Source organism: Aythya fuligula, chromosome Z, assembly GCF_009819795.1.
Source record: "Aythya fuligula isolate bAytFul2 chromosome Z, bAytFul2.pri, whole genome shotgun sequence".
In the NCBI taxonomy this organism is placed as follows: Eukaryota; Metazoa; Chordata; class Aves; order Anseriformes; family Anatidae; genus Aythya; species Aythya fuligula.
The window spans coordinates 8607157-8619958 of record NC_045593.1 but is presented as its reverse complement, the minus strand read 5'-3'; the positions used below and the strand labels follow the sequence as shown (position 1 = coordinate 8619958).

Here is a 12802-nt window from a genome sequence, read left to right as displayed (position 1 = left end):
TCAGCTGATATCCCACAGGTACTCTAAGTCTCCTGTGGTCTTCACTGAAGCCTGAGGTGTCCCTGTGCCTTGCTTTCTGTCTCTGTTAAAACTGAAAGGAGGCTTTCAGACTCTGCCGGGTCAAGGGCTTTGTCCAGGAGAAAGCTGGTGAGGTCCCTCACAAATCACCGTGCTGTACAGCATATAAAAATAACTCTTTTCTGCCTGAAAAGCCAGATGGAGGGCAGGGTGGCCCACCACAGAGAAGGGGGAGGTAAGGATGGGGAGAACCCCAGTGCCCTTCACTCTGTTGCCCAACAATGGGGTGAGCGCTACCCCAGGTGACCCCTTCCTAGACAGCCCTGCTTGATCCTTAACGAGCAGCAAAAGCCATATAATTCCCCTCCTGCTGACACCACCACGCCATGGATTACCTCTGGCTCAGTGAGCGTTTGCGTTTGCGTTCTGGGGCAGGGAGGCACTGCCCAGCCAGCCCCATGCTCTCAGAGGGGGAAGCAGATGGCTACAGGCCGGAGCAGGAGCCCACCTTTGTGCAGCCACATCCCTCCACCTTCAGTCATCCCTCCTGCCCGGAAAGGTAAGACCTAGTCTTGTTTTATGGAAAAGGGGTCCACGTAGAGAATGAAAATTAGTTGTGCGATGTGGGCCTCAGTTGCTCCTGAGGCTGGAGTTAGAAACTGTGGTGGCTCAGTGTTCAGCTGGGGTGGGAAAGGCAGAGACTGGGAACTGAGAGGGCTGTGTGACCAGGGCAAGTGCTTGGCAAAGTCCCCTTAGGGCCATCTTGGAGCTGATGGCTTTCAGTGTTTCCTTGGTGAAAATGAAGGGATGGGTGCGCTGGTGGGATGTGTGGGGGATGCACCTTCAGCCAGCTTCAGGGCAAGGGGCAATGAGGTGCAGGGTCAGAGGCCACTTGCCAAGCCATGGAAACTGGTGTCCTGGAAGTGGGAATGCTGCTAATATTATAGAGAGCAAAGCCATCTGTTGAGAGATGAATATCAGGTGTCTCCGTGACTTGCACAGTGCCTGCCACCTGCAGAGGAGAGGAGGAGGTAGATGCTGAGCATTAGGTGGGAGATCACGGAGTGCAGGTGCTATGGGGTACATTGAGTGGTGTCTGTCATACCAGTGCTGTATGAGTCTCTCTAAGACATGACCATGCCTAATTCAGCTTCCATGAGGTCAAGGAATCTGGTTCAGCATTCACCCTTCTACTAGTGCACTCTGAGTGCGGCCTGATCAGGGAATGCAGTCACAGCCATGTGGCTCAGGAGCCCCAGGATCAGGCCCTGGCCTTGCTTCTTGAAGGAGCCCGGAGATGTCTTGGTGCCAGGGCTGACCCTGTCTTCATTTAGGCTGATGGAGGAGTGAGCAGTCCTTGTCCACGGTGAGGAGCTCCTCTGCTGTCTGCTTATGCAGCCTTTGGGGAGAAGTTAATGCTCCACCAGCAGGGCTGAAGCTAATGGACTGGCAATGTTCCAGCTGTTGATTAGTGCAATTAAGAGATAAATGAGCTTCTGGGTGCAGAGGGAATGTCCGCTGTCAAACTCGGTGAGAGAAGTTTCTCCTTGCATGACAGCCACGGAGACAGAGTCCGTGGTGGGGCTTGTCCTTTGTGGGGTTGCTCTGGCAGGACCCTGGATCTTCAGCACAATATGGATCAACACCTGCACTGCAAGTGGGCCTCAACTGTGCCAACATTTTCCTCTCTAAACTGGGACTTTCCTCTGCAAACCAAGACCTTTACTGAAAGTGCACCTGCCTTAGGGAAGAAAATGGGTTTGGTTTAGCAGGTGGTTGCTTAATGTGCGGTGGGAAACTCGGTTAAATCTCTGTAGGGCTAATGTTGAGTGAAGTTTCAACATGTTCAAGGTAAACATCAGGAGGCAGTGCAGAGCTAAGCGTGAGCTGCTGCCCTGACAAACCTTATAGGACAGCACCTGTAAGAAGTGAGTTAACTCATGACTGTGATGGGGTAATGCTGGCACATGAACAAATGGCATTGACAATTTGTCTGGAAATGAGAAGAAAGTCTCTAATCCTCACAGCAGCAAGTCCTGGTAACAGGCTTCCACCAGGAGGAGTAGGGGCAAAAAGCACTTAACCCTAAAACAGAGCCTGATCAGGCTGTGAAAGGAGAGAGGTGACGTGGCCACTTATGTGGGTAAGGGACTGTTGTTGATGACCCCAGAGATCCTCGTCAGCCCCGCGGGTAAGTGAAACCAAGCAAGCAGAAACAAGCCACGTTGGGCGACCGGCAGATCTTCGCTCCCCAGCCCTCGGCTGACTCACCCGCCGTTGTTTGCACTCGCTGGGGATCACCACATCTGGATGCAGATAGGAAGGGCAGCCCGGCTCACCCGGTGGCAGGCACCTCCATGGGTGTGTACATCAGAGCTGATCCCTCCATGTCCCCACTGCAGGCACCAGAGGGATCTGCCACCGTGACTCATAGGTCTGGCCTCCGATGCTTATTTTTCATGGGGATGAACTGCCCTTTGGAGCTGCCTGTTTTTTGCTGCTAATGATAAAGTGGAGACTGACAGGCTCACTCTCACATACTTGCATTTTGCATGCTGGTAAAGCAGAGGTGCTCTGTCCTATAGAACTTGCAGAAAGATTTTATTTTTTTTTTTTCGTTTCAGTCCTTGAACATTGGTGGATTACGTTTCTTTATTGTATAAATGTGTATTAAAAAAAACAACCAACCAATCAAAAAAAAATAAAGGGTTCTCATGTTTTCAGCAGCCAACACAGGAGCCCATCTGAACACTTTTAAGTGAGAAATTAATGCCTCAGTGCCATCTTGTGGAGTGACCTGTGTAGGGAGGACAGGCAGTGGTGAGAGGCACGTCCAGTGCCATACTCCTCCAGCTGTGATCAGTGATGCCAGTCTAGAAGCATGCTGGAGTTTTTAGGGGATTTGATGGTAATTTCAGTGATCATGCTGCAAACACTGTCACTAAACCAAAGATTTCTTTGGTTTAAAAAAAAGTAATTTTTTTTTTTTTTCTGGAAAGAGCACAAGTCCGTGGGTTCCCATAAAATTCCTGTCCATTTTCCAGCCCAGATGAGAATATATAGATGCTTATATTTAATTCTCGAATGCAAGAGACAAACATTTCAGAGACATAGCAGCTATCTTGTTTGTGAGGGAAAGGAATCCACTCGAAGGGCCCCCTCAGATCCAGGGGTGAGAAGTGAAGCTGTATGTCCAGCTGTGACCGACTCACACCCTCATCCATCTGAGAAATCCCATGAGATCTCCAGGGCTTACTCCTGTCCATAAAACCTGTCCCTGCTGCAAGACAGACAATCATCTGTGGAGGTGAGAGGAGAAGCAGCTTCCCAGGTTCTGCCATACATCTGTCAGTGTCCTCTGTGTGAGAGAAAAGCTCGTGAACTTTCCCAGTGCAGAGGGAAGCAACACCAAGGACAGCATGAGCAGAGCACTGCGTCCCCATCAGGGCAGCTTCTGGTAACTGTGCCGGAGCTATGCACTGTGCTCCTTCCAGAAAAACACTGAGAGCTGCAGCAGGCCGAGAGAAAGGGGAAGAAAAACAGTCAAGTGCCAGACACAGCTCATGGAAAAAGGTCTTGAGAGTTTAAAAGGATGTGCTTAAGCACGAGGTTGTTGAAAGGGCACTAAAACCTTTTTGCAGTGGAGAGGTAAGAGCACCTGGTAGGCAGGGAGATGAGCAGAGGGAATCGGGAGGTGGAGGAGGAATCAGGAGCATGAGGACTCTGCTCTGGCACCCAGACAAGGCTGGAGGTGCCCATCTCTTGTTCCTCGAGACTAGTCTCTCCTGGCCCCACAGGAGAGGAGGGGCTGGGGACTGGTGGGGAGGCTCTTGGTAGCAGGGAGCCACAGGCTCAAATACTCAACCTGAAGCAGTGTTCAAGGCGTTGTTTTTCCCAGACACAGACAGGTGCACATCAGCTTCAGGCAGTGTCCTCACCACAGGCTGGGCTTGAACCAAACAGCCCTGCAAAGCACCAACAAACAGTCCTGATCCTACCTGCTGCAAAACTACTGGTGCCCAACCACCAGCTAGTGGGTTACAATGCGGAGGAGGACAACCAAAATTCCTGTTTGATGCCTGTGAAAAAGGCTATGGAGAAATAGAGGGGCTTTAGGAACACGCCAAGGCTATCTACAGCTCCATTGGTTTGGAAATAGGCTTCCCCTGGGCACAGGCGCAGAGTTTGCAATGCTCTGGTAGCAGAAATGTTGCATCCTTGCCCATTAGTTTTAAAAGGATGTTGTCTGTGTGTGGTAACGTCGAAGCTAGCAGCTATTTTATTGGCTTGTTCATCTTTAACCAAATGAATGAAGGTGTCTGGGGGTGAAGGAAGGTTGCCAAGTTTCAAAGGGTAACTTAGCTCAGCGCAATGAAGTGTGCTGTCACAACAGGAGCTCCTGTGACCACAGGCTGGAGCCGGAGAGGAGAATGCTGGAGAAGATTCAGAAGATGCTCGTGGTTCGTAGCCCGACCATCAGGGAGCTGCTGGCAGAAGCACTGGGGATGTACATCCTGATGGTAAGGAGGAGATGGGCCCAGGTGTGTGTGTGTATGTGTGTGCAGGGTGGGTAAGCATTTGCAGCAGCAATGTGCAAGGTGAGTGGTTTCCTACTGCATCCTTAGGGTTGCTCAGAGCTGCTTGTTACTCTCTCTGGTGGTGCCAAAGGTGGTACTTTTCTCCACATTGTACTGGAGGGGATGGCATGGGCTGGACAGGTGCCCACAGCCATCAGGGTCCTGCACAGGGTTGGGAGCTTGCTCCTCTACCACTGACAGCCCCTGCAAAATGAGAACAGCGTGCGTCCAGCTTCCTGATGGGGGTGCTGGGGCAATGAGCATCTGTGAAACTCTCTGGAGCCACAATCCATCATTAGAAAACTTAATTACCAGGTGTAAAGCACGTTGGGGTTTTGGTTATGGTTGCCTCATGCTGGCAAAAGAATAGTGCTCATCTCAAATCATACAGAAACTCCCAGCTTGCCTGAGGGGTCTCTTGCACAAAGAAAAAGTGAAACCGTTTTGAGCTTTTGGGCTGCTTGGTGGTGCTTAGGGGAAGAGGCTGAGAAAGGCAAGAGAGATCGCTTTGCAGTCAGAATTGATCCCTGTGGTGGTGACATGCCCACTGGGATCAGAGCTCTCGTGTGTCGGACCAACACTGCCAAATGAGATCCTCTTCCTGCTGAGGCTCAGTATCTGCCTGTGCCAGTTTACCACACCTGGACTTAGCCTGTAAGTGCTTCTGGGCTGAGAGCAGCCTTTTGGGCTGGACAGAAGATGGGGAAGTTATCTGAGTAATCCAAATAACTCATACTTGGAGGTTTTCCTAGGAAGAGGATAAGATTTGTATAAGCATGTGGGCCCTCTGCCACAGCTATCTGCGCAGATGAAGGTGTTTTATTTTCAAGGGCAACAACTGCACGTGCAGAGGATGCTTGCTTCTTACCTCATCTTACTGCACATCCAGCCCCTCAGTGTTCACTCCTGCTGCACAAGTAGTTTTGGGTGCATTGAAAATTGGAGTACAGACACCTGAGACTCCTCAGCAGGAGCTGAGCAAACCATGGTTTCTTCTATCCCCTTCGGGTTTGGGTGCTGGAGCTCCCCAGGTGATAAAAAACAAGTGTGGGGGCCACGCCAGGGATGTCTGTAGGACACAGCATACTGAGGAGACATTTCTCTGCACTCAGGACAGCCTGAGGGAGATTTTGGAGCCTTCAACTCATGTCTGCTCTTACCTCACTAGACACCGTGAAGGAACAGAGAAGGAGGACAAGTAGCACCGAGCATCCCAGTGCAGCATCCAGCATCCGACCCTTCAGCAGCCCCCTGGCCCTTGCTGCAGCTGGAAGTGTGCTGGGTGCATCTCCAGGACTCCTGGCTGGCTGCTGTTTGGGTGGTAGCACACGGACCGTGCCTCTTGTTTTACTGAACAGGCAATGCTCATAAAAGAGGGAACCAGACAGCAGGAGCAAGTGGCATGAGGAATGGGGAGGTAGGAAAAAAAGGCAGTTTTGGGATTGTGAGGATAGAAGAGGTGACCAGAGGTTTGGATCTGTGCTGAAAAATAGATTCTCTGGCCTGGCCGGGTCTCCTGCCCTGCCCTCTCTGCACTGCATGCAGTCCTGCACAACCTGAGCTTTGTGCATTTGGCTTCTCCTGGATGTGGCTTTGAACAAGCTCAGAAATGAGTGGGGAAAGTTTTTGTAAGGGCTTTGCAGATGCTGGAGGACATCCCAGGTGCTGCTGTTTTTGGGGCTTTTGCTGAGGTAGGCTGAAAGAAAGCCCCATGCTGTAGCTGTGTGTGGCGCAGAGTGTGGTCTGTGTATATGAGAGATAAGAAGAGTGTCTGTGGGTACCAGGGGATTTGGGTGATGTCTGAAAGGGAAGAGGGAGAGCAGACACATGAGATAAAACCTGGATCCAGGCAGAGCAGCCAGTAAAGATCTGAATCAAAACAGGAGAGGCCAGAGCAGAAGTTAGATGGTGCAGCACATAATGACTCTTTTCTTGGAGGGGCATGATACCCTGAATAAACACTGATGCAGTCCAAAGTACAGGATATGCTCTCCAAGCCCTAAGTGGTTGGAAAGGCAAAGATCTCAAGAGATGCTTTGTCCTTCTCCAGATTTGAGTGCAAGAGCTGTGCAAGAATTGATTTTTCCACCTTCTGACCACAAAGAATGAATGAAATAGAATTTACTTTCAGGCAATTTCTTAAATATGTCTTTTCCTGCTGGAGAGTGTTTACATTTCTTTTTAATTTCTTTCCCAGTCTACTTTCAGTCACTAAAAAAATATTGAAACCTTGGTTGTTTTCAAACTGAAAAGTATATGTGTCAAAAGGAAAAGTCCAACCAGAATTTCTTTCCTTTTTTTTTTTTTTTTTTTGGCTGGAACAAGTTACCAAAATTAGAGTTGAGTTTGGCAAACAGCTGTGTGTTGCCAAACTACATTTTTAGTCAGTAAATTGTACACCGGGAAAAGAAAGACGTGCATGCAGCTGTGGTGACACTCCCCAGGCTCACGTCCCAGGTTGTGGACACAATGTGCCACCGTGTGTGAGTGTCCCTGGACATCAGGGTCTGGGGTTTGGCTCCTCACACCCAACGCAGAGCAGAGTTTGGTGTGATGGAGTACCCACCAATACGGAATACCAGGCACCCAGTCAATTTGGCAGCAATTTGTCCCTAACTGTGGACACTTTGGAGTCTTCCCATCCATGGAGGTTTGTTAGTATTTCAGAAAAAGTGGCAAGGAAGCTCAGCCCACCATGGCAACAACACTACTTCTAACACTCCTTTCTCTATTTTTCCATGCACTAGGTCTTTGGCTTGTCTTCTGTGGCACAAGTGGTGCTAGGAAAAGGAGAATTTGGGCAGTATGTGAGCATCAATTTGGCATTTGGCATTGGAGTCACCCTGGGGATCCATGCAGCTGGAGGAATCTCTGGTGAGTAGGACACCTGAGCATCATTTTTATGTCCCCTAAAGGCCACAGGCATTGGGGCAGCAGGAGTGGGCTACAGCGAGGTGGGTGATGGCATGACAAGGAGGGGCTTTGTCCTCACCACCAAAAAATGCAGTCCCGCAGTCCCCAGAGAAGAGCAGAGCAGGTCTGGTGAACCGTAGCCAGTGTCAGCCTTGTGATCCAGTGGTCACAGCCAAGTCCTCGGTGGGGTGACAGGTCTGAGGTCAAGCCAGGGGGTCGTGGTGGCACAGCGGGGTCAGGAGCAGCAGGGGACAAGGCATACCTACAGTATGCTGACCCCAAACGCATGTCCTGAGCCGAGATAGTGCATGGGTAGGTGCCCCAGGTGAGGCTCTCACAGCTCAGCGCTGCCCAGTAACAAAACCAAACTGGGCACAGGCAACCAAGTGCCCAGGGTGGTCTGAGGGAAGAAGCTACAGAGGGGGACTGCGGAGAAGGGTGGTCCCAGGTTGGCCATGAGAGGAATCAGATCCTGTTGGTGCACTCAGCGCTCTGCCCATGTGGGGCAGAAGGTACAACAGGTATTCTTGAGACTCTGCTCACCGGTGGGCATGGACAGAGGGAAGTGGGACAGGGAAGAGCACAGATGCAGCCATGCCCTCTCCTTGCAGTCAGAGGAGCCACATTTCAGCATTGCCCATGCTAGGCACTTGGGAGCCATCAGAATGTGGCCCAGGGAGATCTGAAAACATGCTGCCAATATGACCCATGGGGAAGTAAATCATTTATTGCAAAGGAAAGCTTACTGCTGATGTTGCAACAAGGAGTAGTATGGAAATTTTCTCCTTATCACCCACGCCCAGGCACATCCCACCCCCCCATGCAAACTCAGGAGGTGGTGTTTCAGGAAGTGTTGTTATGGGGCCATAGGGTGATCTCTCTCACATGACAGAGCATTACCTTTGCCTTGTGCAATTTCTGCATTCATTTGCACCAAGTGAAGTGATTAAGGGCTCTAGTGGGCAGAAAATTAAAGCAAGTCCTCGCTCTTGAACTGCTGGGGCACAAAGGTGTCCAAGGCTGGAGCTGGCTTTGAAGGGAAAGTTTTTCCATGCAGACATCCAGCTCCTAGTCTCACTGCCCATCTAGAGCTGGTGGATATGCCCCAGGGAAAGCGGGCTGAGCAAAGAGGGTCCTGGGTGACATTTGAGATGGAGCTGACCTGCTGAGGAGATGGGAGATCTCAGCTCAGCTACCAACAGGATGGCAGTAGAACCAGTGTCAGGGCTCCTTGATGTTGCAATTTGGATTCACTTGTGTCACAAGATGCTTTTTTTGATCTCTGAGGTGGCTGGTCATGCCCACAAAAGATCAAAGAAAGTTGGAAAAAAAGAAAGGGGGGGGGGGGGGGGGTCTGTGTGTTGTCTCCCCCCCAGTTCAGCTGTGATTGTGGGATGGCAACAGGTGGTACATGCGCTTTCACCTCACTCTGTCCTGCACTTTGATGAGATAATATCTGGATCTTACCCCTCTCTGAGTCTGGACAAGGAGAAGGCCACTAAGATTGGAGCATTTGCTGACCTCTGAAGATGCACAGATGCCAAGCATTTGATCCCTTCAGTTCAGGACAGGAAAAAATAAAAAATAAAAAATAAAAAATAAAAGAGGGTCTGTCTATCAGATCGTTTCAGAAACTCTTCTCATTGTTTGGGATATGTCTTATCTATCTGTACCCATATAAAAGGTGTGTGATGAGTCTAAGATTTGGGCTCTCTTTACGTTGAACAGTGGCAAGCCCATACAGGAGGGGACTCATGCCATGCCAAGAGAGGGGTCTCTGACAGGCGAGATGACCAGCTTTCTGGAGGCAGCCTGTGGTCTACAGAGAGCTAAGCAGAGGATGTCTAACTCCTAAAGGACTGGAGCTAGGAGCTCTCTCCCCTGCACCATTCAACTGCCCAGGGGAAACGGGTCAGCTCGGCATCTGCGCAGGAGGGAGACCCTGCCCAGGGAGAGCCTTGGAGCTTGATTCTCTGGGGTCTCTCTACTCTGGGGTATGGGGCATGCCCCAAATGTGGTGCACCAGGGCCAATGACACTCTCTTTTGTTGTGATTTTTGCAGGAGCTCATCTGAATGCTGCCATCACTATCATGCACTGCATTTTAGGAAACCTCCCCTGGAGAAAGCTTCCAGCTTATCTGCTCGGCCAGTTCCTGGGCTCCTTTCTGGCAGCAGCCACCGTCTTTGGCACCTACTATGGTATAGCCGTATCTTTATCACTGGGGTTGCTGTGGGCACCTTTTCAATCTTAACTTGCAGGTCATCAAAAATCTGTCCCTTTGCAGTCCTCAGCATTATATCTCAGTGACACTGTTAAGCTCTTGGCTTGTGGGACAGACTTTTATAGTTCAAGGCCAGGCAGGGCACAGATATCTCTGGGAAGGATTTCCTGGAGAACACAGCTCCTTTTGCACAGGGCATTTTGTTTGCCTTTTGTTTCCAAGGGCCTGCAAGGGCTTAAGTTGGATGCACCAACAAGTGTTAGGCACAGCCAGAGCTCTGTGGTCTGTGGCAAATAAGACAACAGCCACTCGTGTTTATGAGCTGTTAGCAGAAGACCCAGCACCAGCATGTCTCAGTCCCTGTCAGAAGGACGGAGGCCTCCCAGTGCATCCAGACCAAAGTCTGAGGGTGACAGATATCAGTCAGATCATGCCCTGCAAGGGGTGTGTTGACTCCATCGTACCTGTCACTGCCTCTCTCCCCCTTTGTGTCTCCGCTGGCTGCAGCGGGTGGTCTTGGGAACGTGCCACGTGTGATGAAATCCACGCTGCCCACTGTGCTGACTCCCCTGATTCCCATTTCTCCCAGATATTCTGTACGACTACAGCAAGGGGAACTTCACGGTGACAGGACCGACTGCCACAGCGTCGATCTTCTCCACTTACCCTCATCCCTGTATGTCCTTGCTGGGAGGCTTCTTCACAGAGGTGAGTGGAGACAGCTGAGGTGTGCTAGGAGAAGGTGGGTGGTAGCAGGCTCTGGAATGGGGCTGGTACAAAGGACTCGCAGGTCTGTGTGTGCTGACACGGTCACAACCTCTACTCTGAGGAGCCCTCTGTCCAGGCAGAAGCTTGTCAGGTGGTGTTCAAGGTTGGCGGAGCAGGAGGACAGAAACCATGTGGTCTGAGGGGGGTAAATTGCTTAGGCCATGGGAGAGGCCTAAGCAATTTAAGCTCTGCTGAAGAGGGCATTAACTGAAGGAAAGATCCCAGTGTCAGCCCTCATCTGCATGGTCCCTTGAGGTGGCATGGGAGAGCAAAGAGCTTAGCAATCTTGCAAACACCTCTGCAGGTCCTGCTGCTGTGGGGCCAGATCTGCTCCTGCAGGCAGCTTTCCTTGCACACTTCCCAAGCAATGGGAAAATCTGAAGCTGAGCAATGGCAGAAACCACCTCCTTTGGGCTCTGCTCAGTTCCGTGAACTCTCCTTAACCTTTCTGAATCCTACGTCTGCTCTACACTCTTAGGCAGCTCTGCTGGCTGCTCCTCACCCACAGAGATGGCCTGGGGCTGCTGTCACAGGAATACAGCCTGTCTGGATTGAACCTCTGGGGGTTTGAACAGTCAAGCTTAGACTGCATACAGTTAATTCCCAGCATATAACACAACATCCAGATGCCCAGAAACGAGAGGGGGATGCCTCGGGGAATGTGGAGCATCCCTGAGTGTGTCCCAGTGCTACAGGAGAAGGAAGAGTCACTATCAGTTCAGATCTGAGGAAGCTCGTGTGTTTGTTTCTGAGCTGGTGAAGCTGTGCCTGGATGCTATGAGGAGGATGGTGAGAGCTGGAGAGCCACCAGACGGGCTCCTGGTTGCTCAGCACCCTGCGGAGTGTGCAGACACTGCAAGGCGTTGAAGGCACAAAGACAATGGCAAGGCATTGCCAAGAGGTACAGGGTTTGTGCTCTTGCCAGCATCTCTGCAGCCCAAGGCTCTCCAGGTACATCTTCTGAAGCAGAAAGAGACAGGAGTCATCGTGTCCATACAAACAAGAACTATTGATGTACTGGGCACTGCAGATCTATTGTATTGTCACAGATGGGAGACTGTTTCCCAGATGAGAATCTGGTCTCTACCTTGACTCCAAAAAGGGCAGATGCAGCAAGCTCTATGATACCTCTCTCCTGCTAGGGAGGATCAGATATGTCCTGTAAGCAGATTGTTATGGCTCTGTCTGTTGGACAAAAGGTGCTTAAAATAACCTTTGCCCTTAAATTGAAAGGTGGAGGGAGATGACAGTTCTGAGAAGCTCGTATCAGTCCTAGAGCATTTTTCTTGATGAAGTGGAGGCATTTTTTTCTGGGAAATGAGTTAGTCTTTTCTTCAGCATCACCTATGCAGCAGGAATAACATAGGGGTCCTCCCTGACTTGATCAGGTCATGAATCCCACCTGCTCTTTCAGTCTGGAAAATCTCTGAGTGGGACCCTCCTGCCTTTGCTGTTCTCTCTCCTGACCTGTTTCCCCTTTCCTGCTCCTGCAGTTTATGGCGACGGTGATGTTAATCTTGGGCATTCTGGTCATCCACGATGAGAAAAATAACGCAGCCCTGAAAGGCACACAGGCCATGCTCACGGGTATCCTGGTCCTGGGCATTGGTATGGGGATGGGAATGACCACAGGCTATGCCATAAACCCCTCCCGGGACCTGCCCCCAAGGATCTTCACAGCAATTGCTGGCTGGGGAGTGGACGTCTTCACGTGAGTGACCTGTTTTGCTTTTACATTGCCCAGCTCACAAGGAGAGGAGCTAAGCCCAAGAGAAAACAGTCATGGAGCCTGTGCACAATTGGAGTGCAAGCCTGGTTCTCAATGGGTTAGGGTCTCGCTAAGGAATTTTCTTTAGACCAAGTGACACAATCAAGTGGGTTCTCCTTTTCACAGAAGGGTTGTACATAGAGAAGCCCCATGCACTGGGTACACATAATTTGGGTTACATCAATTTTTCAGTGCTGGATTCAGCTTGACATTTGAATACCTCAGTTTAGCCACCAGGAACTAAGGAAGTCTAACCTTAGCTAGAGATTGAGCTGGTTATCACAGTGTCTGGAGAGCCAGAGTGGTCTGGCTCACCAGATGCCTCTTCTGTGTTTTGTTTCAGGGCTGGAAATTACTGGTGGTGGATCCCAGTCGTAGCTCCAATATTGGGAAGCCTTGTTGGTAGTTTAGTCTACAAACTCTTCGTTGATATTCACAATCAATCTGTCCCGGAAAGTGGAAATGAGAAAGGACAGCCAGCTATAGAGACTTCTACGCTGTGATGGCCACATGCTCCCTGGAAAGGGTCTGACAG

General features: G+C 50.6%; 1 protein-coding gene across 1 annotated transcript; it reads left to right on the top strand.

Annotated features, from left to right (window-relative positions):
- Positions 1–404: 404 nt before the first annotated feature.
- On the top strand, positions 405–12770 carry LOC116500476 (aquaporin-7-like). Its single transcript, XM_032205521.1, has 7 exons — positions 405–577; positions 4430–4538; positions 7343–7469; positions 9571–9708; positions 10321–10439; positions 11993–12210; positions 12611–12770. Exons 1-7 carry the CDS (start codon positions 405–407, stop codon positions 12768–12770), a joined length of 1044 nt encoding a protein of 347 aa, XP_032061412.1.
- The last annotated feature ends 32 nt before the right edge of the window (positions 12771–12802 follow it).

Bases quoted from the DNA above. Each gene is read 5' to 3' on its own strand.
- LOC116500476 (XM_032205521.1), top strand. From the start codon at position 405: ATGGATTACCTCTGGCTCAGTGAGCGTTTGCGTTTGCGTTCTGGGGCA. The intron at 578-4,429 runs GTAAGACCTAGT...CTGTGACCACAG, and splicing joins CATCCCTCCTGCCCGGAAAG to GCTGGAGCCGGAGAGGAGAA. The intron at 4,539-7,342 runs GTAAGGAGGAGA...TCCATGCACTAG, and splicing joins TGGGGATGTACATCCTGATG to GTCTTTGGCTTGTCTTCTGT.